The 11218-nt window shown below is 64.2% G+C and overlaps 5 protein-coding genes across 5 annotated transcripts in view; 1 reads left to right on the forward strand and 4 right to left on the reverse strand.

Moving 5' to 3' along the window:
- AMSG_06478 (uncharacterized protein) overlaps positions 1 to 688 on the forward strand; it is a gene marked incomplete at its 5' end in the record, with an annotated part of 1575 nt that extends 887 nt beyond the window's left edge. The window contains one exon of the mRNA XM_013900882.1: positions 29 to 688. Coding sequence (XP_013756336.1) covers positions 29 to 586 — 558 coding nt within the window. The 3' untranslated portion in view covers positions 587 to 688. The remainder of the gene's footprint in view (positions 1 to 28) is intronic.
- Positions 689 to 699: 11 nt separating this feature from the next.
- On the reverse strand, positions 700 to 4603 carry AMSG_11981 (uncharacterized protein; the record flags this gene model as incomplete). Its single annotated transcript, XM_013900978.1, has 3 exons — positions 700 to 3066; positions 3714 to 3909; positions 4601 to 4603. 3 exons carry the CDS (start codon positions 4601 to 4603, stop codon positions 716 to 718), a joined length of 2550 nt encoding a protein of 849 aa, XP_013756432.1. The 3' UTR covers positions 700 to 715.
- A 1310-nt stretch (positions 4604 to 5913) lies between these two features.
- Positions 5914 to 7853, reverse strand: AMSG_06482 (uncharacterized protein). The gene has a single exon (XM_013900883.1). The coding sequence runs from the start codon at positions 7266 to 7268 to the stop codon at positions 5946 to 5948; it is 1323 nt and encodes a 440-aa protein (XP_013756337.1). The 5' UTR covers positions 7269 to 7853; the 3' UTR covers positions 5914 to 5945.
- A 330-nt stretch (positions 7854 to 8183) lies between these two features.
- On the reverse strand, positions 8184 to 9490 carry AMSG_06483 (uncharacterized protein; the record flags this gene model as incomplete). The annotated part of the gene is made up of 2 exons (XM_013900884.1): positions 8184 to 9136; positions 9175 to 9490. The coding sequence occupies 2 exons, from the start codon at positions 9488 to 9490 to the stop codon at positions 8184 to 8186; spliced, it is 1269 nt and encodes a 422-aa protein (XP_013756338.1).
- Positions 9491 to 9630: 140 nt separating this feature from the next.
- On the reverse strand, positions 9631 to 10491 carry AMSG_06484 (extradiol ring-cleavage dioxygenase; the record flags this gene model as incomplete). Its single annotated transcript, XM_013900885.1, has 1 exon — positions 9631 to 10491. One exon carries the CDS (start codon positions 10489 to 10491, stop codon positions 9631 to 9633), a length of 861 nt encoding a protein of 286 aa, XP_013756339.1.
- Between the last annotated feature and the right edge of the window lie 727 nt (positions 10492 to 11218).

Raw genomic sequence — 11218 nt, forward strand, 5'->3', positions numbered from 1 at the left:
TCATCGTCATTGTCATCTGCTGCTGCAGAAGGGCGCGGGTGGTGGCTCCAAGCCGCCGACCTACGCCGGCGACGACGACTCGATGTTCATCACCGCCGACGGGACTCAGATGACCGACCACTCGCACGCTATCGGCCTTGACGAGTTTGGCAACATGGTCGAGCTCGACCCGGTTGCCGCCAACACTGGCTTCAATATCCTGGACACTCCCCACGACGCGTCGCCGGCCGCCGCCGCACCTGCCAACGACTCGCCCAAGCCACCGCCGGGCCCGCCGCCGGGCCCGCCGCCGACTGGCCTTGACTCGTCGTCCTCGGGCGACATGGAGTCGTCCGGTGATGCTATCCCTGCCGCTGCCCCGCCGCCGGCTCCGCCTCCGCCGCCACCGGCAGGTGGCAGCGGTGGCCCGCCGCCGCCACCGCCGCCGCCGCCGGCCGCCTCCTCCTCGTCGACCGACTCGTCAACTGACTCGTCGTCGTCTTCGGATGCGCCCAAGGCCCCGCCTGGCCCGCCGCCGCCGCCGCCGCCTGGCTCGGCGCCCAAGCCGCCGTCCGGCCCGCCGCCGCCGCCGCCGCCCCCGCCCTAATCACCGTCGCCACCCGTGCCGCGTTCCCTCTGCACCTATCCACCCCTTCCCCTTCCACCTCTTCCCTGACTCTCTCCTCCCCCCCTCTGCGCCTCCACGAGTGAACATACCACGGCCTCCCTCCCTTCTTTACACGCCTCCGTCTGCTGGCGTCGCCGTCGATGGTCCCGCCCCGTCGCCAAGCACGTTGGACGACGACGAGCGCTGTGCTCGCAGCGCCATCTCCCGCAGTGCCATAGTGTCGTGGACAGACTTGGTTCGCTCCAGCCGCGACGCCTCGCGCGCCCGCTTCGCCGCCAGCCGCGCCGCAGACGCCGAGAACGCTGCTACAAATGACGCGACCGAGCCCAGAAAGTCGACCGACTTGGTCGTCCGCGGGTTCTCGCCGAAAAACTTGACGACGGCCTCGTAGTCGGCAAGCGTGGCGTCAGCAAGCGCCACCACAGTCGAGAACCGCGTGTTTGCATCGTGGATAAACTCGCGGAGCAAGGTCACGTACTCGGGCGCTTCGGCCTCGTCGCCGCTCGCCGCCTCGGCCTGGTCAATCTCATCCTGCACGAGCGCCAGCTGCCGCCGGATTGACTCCATTTGCGACCGCACGTACGAGACAGAGACCTTGGCTGCGGGCACCACCGCCGCAAGATCCTGGCCCAGTGCCAGCCACTCGGCGTGGTGCTCCTCCAGGTAGTGCACCAGGTAGTCCATGAGCGTCGTCCGATCGCGCGTCGACCGCACGTCCACGATCTTGGTCAGCGAGTGGAGCTTGAAGCCGTACACTCCACCGCGCGCCGTCCCGCCGTTGCAGTAGTTGCCGATTGCCAGCAGAATCTCCAGCACACGCCGGAACGAGTCCGAGTCGCGGAGAACACCCACGCCGGCGCCCAGCAGTTCCAGCTGTTCGCGCACGTCGGCGCAAAGCGGCGCCACCTCACGTCGCGCCACCGCAACCTGGATTCGCTCGTCAAACCGCGGGATCGACATCATTTCGAGCATGAACAAGTTGGACGACTCGAGCGCTTTCTTTGGCCCGTCGTACATCGACAGCACCTCGCGCTCTTCCGCACTCGGCATGAGCTTGCCCAGCTCTTGCAAGTTGTTGCCTGTCAGCGCCGCGTCATCGCCGCTCAGCAACATGGCCTTGAGCGCAGACGGCTTGAGCTTCAACCGTGCCAGCATGATCCCCACATTGGTTGCCCGCTGCTTGCCGATGACAGACACCTTCTTCGGTCCGCTCCCGATGGCCTCTGGCGCAGCCTTTTTGGCGCCGGGGGGAAGGACCTTAAAGTACGCCTCCAAATCGTCCACGTCCAGCTTCACTTGCTCGTCGTCGAGCTCGGACCACACCGTGTTTGCAATCGCCTTGGTCGGCAGCTTTGCCCAGTAAATCTCGCGCATCTTCGACTTGGGCTTGACGTTCTTCTTGGCGCTGCGAAGCGCCCCAGGCGCTCCAGGCGGCGGCGGCGGTGGAGGTGGGCCTCCGCCAGGCGGCGGTGGCGGCGGCGGCGGCGGCGCTCCTCCAGGCGGCGGTGGCGGCGGCGGGCTCGCTCCAGCTGATGCGCCGACAGCTGGTGCGCCGCCAGCCGGCGCACTGCTGCTCTTGGCCTCGCCCACCGCCCCGCCCGACTTGTGGCTCTTGACCTCAGTCTTGGCGTGTATCTTGGCGCTGCTCTCAGCGCTGGTCCCAGCCATGCCACCCCGCACTGCCGCCCTCCGCGCGCTCTGCGGCGCCGCGCTGCCCTCGCCCGTCTCTCGACCCGCCTTCCAACGGCGAAACTCGTCGAGCTCGTCCGCATCGACGTTGCCATTACCTCCACTCCCGCCACTCCCGCCGCTCTCGCCGCTCCCACCGTTTCCGCCGGTGCCAGTTCCCTGATGACTCCCGCCACCTCTTGCAGCGCCGTCCAAAGATACGCCGCCTTCGCCCCCGGGCAAGCCGCTTCCGCCACTCCCGCTCTGCATACCACCGGCACGCCACTCGAGAAACTGGGCATACTCAAACGGCGAGAGCAGATACTGCAGCGCCTGATCCGAGTTGGGCGGAGCGATGGCGCGGGCGAGCGCTTTGGGCCCAAGGCGGCGCGGTTGCTGCGGTACGTCGTGCTTGGGCTCGCACCCGGGCGACGCTCGCTTGCGGCGGCGGCGCCGCCGTTTCACCCGCCCGTCTGCTGTTCGAATCAGCGTCACTTCGCCAGCCTTGCAGTCGAGGGCCAGCCCTGACTGTGCGAGCACCTCATCCAGCACAAGAACCTGATCATGCATGCCGGCCGCCACGTACACCGCCCGCAGCAAAGCGATCCGTGCACGCGGATCGTTCACACCTGCGCCTTCGAGCGTGTGTAGATCCAAGGTAGCCAAGGCGGGGCCGTCTGTAAAGCCCGCAGCCAAGAGGGCAGGAACAAACCGCGTGGCGCCATGCAAGTCCAGAAACGCTTCTACGTTGCACTGATCCCACAGCCGGATGTCTCTAGGGAAGAAGATCCCTGTTCTCCCCTCCCGGCCCACATCGTGCCCGTACCCATCGCGCCGAGAAATGAGTCTCTTTCATCCCTCTTTTTTTTTCGTAATTTTGCCACCTGCATGCAGATCCTCTACCTCTCACTCTCCACCCCCTCCCCCCTCCTCCCCGGTCCAACCACAGGCAGTCCATCGGACCTCCATCCCGTCAGCGAGACGACCAGCAGCCGTGGTCAAGCCCGTCGCTCGGATCCCCCTATCCCCTTCCCCCCTCTTGCAGCCGCCTCCCTTGCCCACCGCCACAACCTACCATGAGACCTGTCGTGGTCCTCGTCCAGCATGCAAGTGGTGAGCAGCCGCAAGCAGTACAAGCCGAGAGTGGTGTGCCTGCTTGAGGTGGTAGTGGGAAGGGGAGGGAGGTGGTGGCACTCGTGCCTGCGGTTGAGCAACGGATTTGGCCAGTGCAGGGTGATCGGGAGATTGGGGTGGGGGGGGCAAGGGAAAGAGGGGAGGATTGATTGCAGGTGAGGAAGGCAGTGTGTCCACTCAGGTGGCCATCGAAGCAGTGGGTGTGGGTGTGGATGTGCGTATGGGGGGGGGGGAGGGGAGCAAGGAGAGGTCAGATAAGATAGGGCTTGCTCTTTTTATGTCTGCCAGACTCTTCAGCGAAGACGGCGGGCCTCACGCTCCGACTCGAGCAGGGCAAGGACGTCACCCTCCTGGACGGGGCCCTTGACGTTCCGGACGATGGACCGGGTGTTGTCGTCGAGGAACTCGACGCGGACCTGGGTCACACCACCGCGCGAGCCAGTGCGGCCGAGGATCTTGGTCACCTTGGCGTGCTTGATAGCGGTCTCAGCAGCAGCGTCCTACGGGCACGAGAAGCAAGCGAGTGTGAGTGAGTGTGTGAAGGGTGTGTGTGTGTGGGGTGGGGGGGGGTGGGGGGGTGGGTGGGGGTGGTAGGGTGGCCCATTGCTGGCCCGCGCCAGTCTGCGACATGTGACCAGCGGGGGATGGGGCGGACATGAACAGACACAACACGACTAGGGGTGTATGTGTGTGTGTGCGTGCGTGTGTGTGCGTGCGTGTGTGCGCGTGTGGTGGATGTGGTATGGGTGTGTGTGTCCCTTGCGGGGATGGGACGCACTGGACGTCGGCAAAAATGCATACAATCCAGACGACGACGACGGGGGCTCGTGTGGGGCGAGGAGAATGCGGATGGGGATGAAATGAAGAGGGCAGGGAGAGCGCACAGCGCACTACACATATGCTGGGTATCAGGGAGATTGTGTGTAGGGTCCGTGCGGTAGGGCAGGGAGTAGTGCGGGTGGAGGCAGGGGTCGGCGAGGGTGATGAGCCAAAAACTCCCTCCTTCCGAGTCGGACCGAGGACGTCGGCGCAAGGCCACAGCAGCGGGTCCTAGGCAAAGGAGGCGACGAGAAGGAGGTAGGTAACTCGTGTATAGAGTGTATGCCTCCATTGCTACCACTTTGCCAAGATGCAGCATGTCTACAGTCTCTATACCCCCGAAATGGCCTGCTCTGGCCGTCAACAACGTACCATGTTGATTGGGAGAGGAGAGAGTTGGCAGAAGTGTTGGGGAGTTAAGCTGGACGACCCATTCGTTCCCGTTGGCTCGTTCGTTCGCTCGTTCGTTCGCTCGCCCGCCCGCTCGTCGAACCGAACCAACGAATACTGCTTCAACATCCAACGATTAATCCGCCCCCCCCCCCCCCACTAGCCAACGATTAATCGCCCCCAACAACCAACGATTATCCCCCGAACCTCCGCCACCTCACCCCTCACACATGACCTGGACCGAGTCACTGGGCAGGCGGCTGCTAGCAAGCAGAGGCGCTGGGCAGAGCAATGCGGCAGGACTTGGCCTGCTGCTGCTGCTCGACGGAGTCTTCTTCTACTGGGTGGTCTTTGTGGCGGCCTTTGCGCCCGGCCGTAGAAAGCCGACGGCGTACGACCGGCCGCGGTCGCTGCTTGCCCGCATTCCGGTCCAGCGCGCCGCCATCCGGGCCATTCTCCTCATCTATGCCGCTGTCCGGGCTCTGATTGTCCTCCGCTCCGTCATCGCTCTCCCGGCGAGGCCTGACGACTTTGCGCCGCCCGGCGACCTCGATCGCTCACACGACGTCAACGAGGCCATCGTCCGTGCCACCCACCTGACCATCTACCATCTGCCGATCTTCCTCGTCGTCATGGGCTCGGTCCAGTCGTACACCGCCCGTCTGGAACGTGCGCTGTCGGGCTCGGCACTCCCGCCCAACCTTCGTAGCGCCTACCTTGCCACTAGCCGCAAGGTCCGCGCCGTGACTACGGGCTTCCTCCTCGCTGCCCTCGTCGTCATCGCCATCTCGGTCTACTTTCGCGCCATGTACGAGCACCACACCGTGCTCTTTGTCTTTGTCGTCGTCGTCGTTGAGATCCTCGGCATGGTCTGGTTCTCAGCCTCGCTCGCGGACCTGCCGTCAACAGGCATCCCCTTCTGGGCCGCCTCGCCGCGCGAAGTGGCTCGCGAGGATGCCTTTGCCAAGTCTGCTGCTGGCGACGCCGACATGGTTGTCTCCTTTGCAGAGCGCTCAAAGCTTGCCCATGCCTGGAGCGCGGTCTGGCACCTGACCGGCCTCCGTATGATCGCGCCCATTGCCTTTGTCCTCTTCACTGCATGGGGCTACTCGCCTCTCGCCACCGCGGCCTCGTGCTGGCTCCTCGACCTTGCCATCGAGGTGGTTTGGGACTGATGGACTCGGCGACGTCTCCTTGCCTTAAATGTGTTGGTAATGATGTGGAGCCGCGTGTGCGTTGTGCGTGTGCGCGTGTATTGATGTGAAGAGTGTGTGAGAAAGAAAGAAATGAACGCCAACGACGACGCTTCCGCCGGCTGTCCGGGCGATCACTGGAGCGAAGCATCCACGTCCGCATCAACCTCCACAAACGACTCGGCAGGGGAGCCATCGACGGCTCCATCGCTAGAGGCTGCGCTCGTGGTCGACGTTGTCGACGCCGCGAGGACCGCCACAGCCTCGGCGGCGGCGGCGGCAGCAGGCGAGGACACGTCGCCGGTCTCCGGCTCGGCAGCGTCGTAGTAGAAGAAGGATGAAAGCCAGCCGGTTGGCTTCTGCGCCGGGCCGGTCTCGGGCAGGTCTGACGCCTTGACCATCTCAAACGACGATGCAATGTCGGCGATCGACTCGGCAATTGATGCGTCGACAGCAAGCGTGTCGGCAACCGTCACCTCCTCAACGTCCGAGACATCGGCATTGTGAGTTGACGCCGTCGACGACGCCACACCGATCGACGATGCCACTGAGATCGAGAGCTCCGACTCGGAGTCGTCGGCATCTGCGTCGGCGTCGACTGCCAGCCGCGCACGGCACTCGTCGAGCTGCGCGCGGAGCGCAGCGTTCTCCTCTCGCAGCTGATTCGTCGCCGCACGCTGTGCGGCGCACGCCACCTCGAGGCTCTCAATCTGGGCACGGGCCATGTCCGACGACTCCGAGCTGGCCGCCGCCGAAGCACTCACTTCACGGGCGTACTGGTCAAACTGCCGCCGGCGCTCGCTGATCTCGGCTTTGGTCCGCGCCAGCGCCTCCTTGCACGCAGCCTCGGTCTTGGCCGACTGTCGCGACGCCTCCTCGGTGATCCGCAGCTTGGCCTCGTTGAGTGCCTTGTACTCGGCAGCCCGCTGGTGCTCAAACGCAGCGCGCGCCGTCTCGCACTCCTTGGCCCGCAGCGCGAGGTCGTTCTCCTGCGCCTGCAGCTCGGCCTCGAGCGCTGCTGCCGCCGCCTCACGCTCCTCAAGCGCCTCCTCGCGCGTCGTGAGCTCCGCGTCGCGCGCGAGCATCACCCGCTCCAGGTCAGCAACCCGCTTGCACTCGCTCGCCAGCGAAGTCTGCAGCTGGTTCACCGCCGCCCGCTTACGGTCGAGTGCCACCTTCTCTTTCTCCAGCGCCGCCCGCCGCGCCTCGAGCTGCTCCGCCTGCGCCGCCATCGTTGTCGGGCTCGGAAGCGCCGGCTCGGTCGCCGCCGCCGCCCGCGCCTCGGCAAGCTCGGCCTCCAGCCGCGCCACCGTCTCCTCGCGCTCGGTCTGCACCTGCGCCACGTTGGCAATGATGTTTCGCAGTGAGGCTGCCTCCGACTGATGCTGCGCCACCACCCGCCGGAGCTCGGCCACCTCGGCTCGCTGCATGTCGATGACCTCGCGCAGCGAAGCCATCTCGTCACGCGCGGCATCCTCGGCCGCGTGCAGCGCCGCCTCGAGCTCCGACACCCGCACAATGGCCACATCGCGCTCGTTGGCCGCCGTCTCGCGGTCGCAAGCAAGCGCATCGCGCTCGGCCACTGCTGCCGCAAGCTCATCCTCAAGCTGGGCGGTCACCGCCGAGACCTTGTACAAATGGCCCGGCGGGAGGAGCGGAGAAGCCGAGGCAGCGCGAGCGGATGTCAGCGACAAGACGAGGATCTCGAGCTCGGCTCCGCGACCAACAACATAGTTGAGGTAGTCGAGATCAACCTGTGACTCGAGAGCGCTGATCTCGCCAGAGCCAGTTGCAGCGAAAAAACCATCGACTCGGGATCTACGTTGTGAAAGTTGCCCAGAGCAATGGCATGAAGTGCGTCCAAGGTCAAGTTGGGCACCTCGGCCGTGGTGTTCTTCTTGCCGTACACAAGGCGAACATGGCTTGCCTGGGCCGTAGGAAGCACACTAGGTGGCGGTGCCGGTGACGACGATCCACATCCAGACATCTTTCTTGTCTTCCTCCCTTCCTCCTTTTCCCTTGTCACAGCCAGAGTCAAGTGATGCCCTTGCTTGCCTTCCCCTGCCTTCTGGCTAAACCGCGCGTGTGCTGTCGGTGGAAGCACTTTTTGGAACATTGCCTCGGATGGCCCACTTGCCCACTTGCCCACTTGCCCACTTACGCACATTGTCCTCGCACATGCCAAAGAGCCTTTCTGTGAACTATTACTGTTTACCTTTGGTCATGTCATGCTGTGAGCTACACGGGCATACCCATAATCTCTCGGCTTGGTTGCCTCGTAGTAGCTCCCAGGCTTTATCGCCGCCCTGGCTGTGGCCGTAAGTGTGTCGTCTCTCTGCGTCGCTCGCCCGCTCTCGCCGGCTTGCCGTCTCTCACTCGTCGTCGGCGGCGGCAGCGTCGTTGGCATCGACATTGGCATCCATACCACCAGCGAGGAGCAACGTTGACCAGCCATCTGACTCGTTGGGTACATTGAGCATGTGAGGCAAGTCAGACGCGTCAAGATCGGAGACCGCCACGTCTTCGGAGATCATGCTCCACTCGCACCCGCCGTCGTCGGTCTCCGACTCGATGCCCAAGCCCGACCGAGAGAGCGACCACCCCGAGTCTGTAATCGACGAGGCATCGGACGAGCACACGCTTTCAAGCAGGTCGTCGTCAGAGTCTGTGTCGGCGAGCTGGGCCCGAAGATGGGCAAGCTCGGCGCGCTGCGCCTCAAGCGCCGCGCGCTGCGCCGCAACCACCTGCTCGAGACTCGTGATCTCCGCCCTCCGTGCCGCCTGGCTGCCCTCGTACTCGATGCACTGCAGCGCAGTGTCTCGCTTGGCCTGCGCCCGAATGGTGCGGGCGTCGGCCTCGGCTCGCTTGCGGATCTCGTCCGCCATCGCTTCGGCCGCCGCCAGCCGCGTCTTCTCGGCAGCCTCAATCTCCAGCCAGCGGGCCCCGATCCTGGCTTCATCCTCCTCCAGCGACGCAATGCGCGCTGCCAGCTGCCGGTTGTCGGGCACCGTGTTCCTTGCGCGGTCGATCGCCGACAGCTCGGCCTTGCGACGCTGCTCAAAGGCGATGCGGTCGCGGTTTAGTTGGTCAGCCTTGGCCGCCAGCTCTGCTGCTGTGGTCTGCACCGCCTCGGCCGCAGCGCTTGACTCCAGCTCGGTGGTCAGCTGCACGATCCGGGCTTGGAGCGACTTGACATGTTCGCGACATGCCTCTGCAGCTTGCTCGGCGTCGAGCACCGCCTCAAGCTTCGCCTCGAGCTCCTTGATGCGGGCCGCACTTGCCATCTCAGCTTCTGCCGCCTCCTTTCGGTGCTTTTCAAGCTCAGCTGCGAGTCGGACCTTCGAGTAGCGGGGAAGGAGCAACGGGGCAGCGGGTTGGGCGGCGGTGAGAGAACAGCGATGTTGATGACGCCGTTGCCGACGACATAGTTCAGGTGGTCAAGATCGAGCTGCGACTCGAGCAGCCGGATCTCTCCCGACTTGTTGTGGGTGGTCAGTACATACTTGGCATCACGAAGCTTAGCGAACCGGTTCCTGGCGAGGTCGTGCAAAGCCTCAAAGGTCAGGTTCGGAAGCCACTTTTGGGCGACCCTGCCGTCGAAGGAGAGCTTGACGCCAGTGGCGCGCGCCTCCGGCGGCACCATATCCGAGCTCTCAGGGGCAGGCATCGATGCAGACATGTTGTTAGGTGGTGGTTTATCTTGTGTCGACGGTTGCTCGATGATGTGCGGGAGGAGTGGTGCCGAGGCGCGCAGTCGAAGCGGGCGTCGCACTCGCGAAAAGCCGATGCCGCCGCCGCAAACGTCACACTTATTGCCGACTACGACCGACGGAACAAGTATGACGCCATCGAGCCGGCAGACCGGCCCATGTTCCACACATAGTCTTGGATCCTCTCCGCCGGGATGTAGCCGGCGGCGCCGGCAACGACGTGGACCGGAAGCAGATGCTCTTCGCGGATGTGGGCGCGGCGGGCAAACGGCGCAGACTCCCAATCGATGAGCGCGGCCTTGCGATGGTCGGCGGAGGCGCACTCGTCGCTCAGGGTGGTGGTAAGCCAGCCTTCAAAGGCCTCGGTCTGGGCCTTCTTCGACGATCCGTGGGTGACAAAGCCGGAGCCGACAATGAGGACGCCCTCGTCGGCCAGCGGCGCCAGCGCCTCGCCAAGCTCAAGGTGGGCCTCGGCGTCGAGGGAGCCCAGGAGCGAGACTTGGACAACTGGCAGCTCGGCCTCTGGCAGCATGAGCTTGAGAGGGACAAAGACGCCATGATCCAGGCCGCGATCGGAAACTGCTTCGCCGGCGAGGCCATGGGCGTCGAGCAGGTCGAGGATTCGGTCGGCAAGGGCCGGATCACCTGGCGCCGGGTAGGTCAGCTGGTATGTGTGGGGTGGGAAGCCTGAGTAGTCGAAGAGCAGCGAGTTTGGGCCGTCAACGCGGTAGACACCAACGGTATTGGCCTTGTGCTCCCAGTGGGCCGAAACGACTACCACAGCCTTGATGGCCGCCCGCTCGTCATCAGTGTAGTACTCGTCCATGAGACCCTGGAACCATCTGGCCACCGCTGATCCCCTACCCATGCCCTTCATCATTCCCGTATCCTCCATGAAGAAGCACGGGCCTCCGCCATGGCCCACAAACACCGGCGGAATGGTGATCGCATTGCCTATCTCACCTGCCATCGCTATCGTTCGTGTCGTCCGACTCGTCGTCGTCGTCGCCGTCGTCGTCGTCGCTGTTGCGGATAATCTCACAGCCACGGCCAAGGCTACTACGGCGAGGAAATTGAACAGAAGAAAGTTGCGCAACGTGCTGATGGTTGTGTCTTGTGAGTAGTGTGCCTTCTTTGCAGCAAGCGCAACCGCCGACTCGTCGTCAGCTTTTGGCCTCCCTGGCTTTGTCATGTCGTCATCCGTCTGTGCCAGTCGTTCCTCCGCAATACTCCGCCGGGACGGAATCGAGAGAGGGGAGGGGCGAGAGGGAAGGAGGTGGAGAATGAAGGGAGGGGGGGGGGGGGGTGGAATGGAGAGGTGATGGAAGTGATGGGTATGGTTGATGTCGTAGGTTGCTGCGGCAAGGCCACAATCTGAGCTGACTGATATCCTGTGTGAGCGGAGGTCTGATGGGGGTGCTTGCTCGGTCCGTCGTTGTGCACTGATCTCGTTCATCCAAGGCGCGCGCGCGCGCGCGTGTGTGTGTGTAAGAGAGAGAGAGTGTGTGTGTGCGTGTGTGTGTGAGAGAGAGAGAGAGAGAGAGAGAGAGAGAGAGAGAGAGAGAGAGAGAGAGAGAGAGAGAGAGAGAGAGAGAGAGAGAGAGAGCGTGTGCGGAAGGTAGACGTGCGATCGGCAGATTGCCATCTCGACGACTGTCCTAGGTTCCGATCCCTATCCCTTGTCGTGTGAATCAGCC

Source organism: Thecamonas trahens (assembly GCF_000142905.1).
Source record: "Thecamonas trahens ATCC 50062 unplaced genomic scaffold supercont1.33, whole genome shotgun sequence".
Classification (NCBI taxonomy): Eukaryota; order Apusomonadida; family Apusomonadidae; genus Thecamonas; species Thecamonas trahens.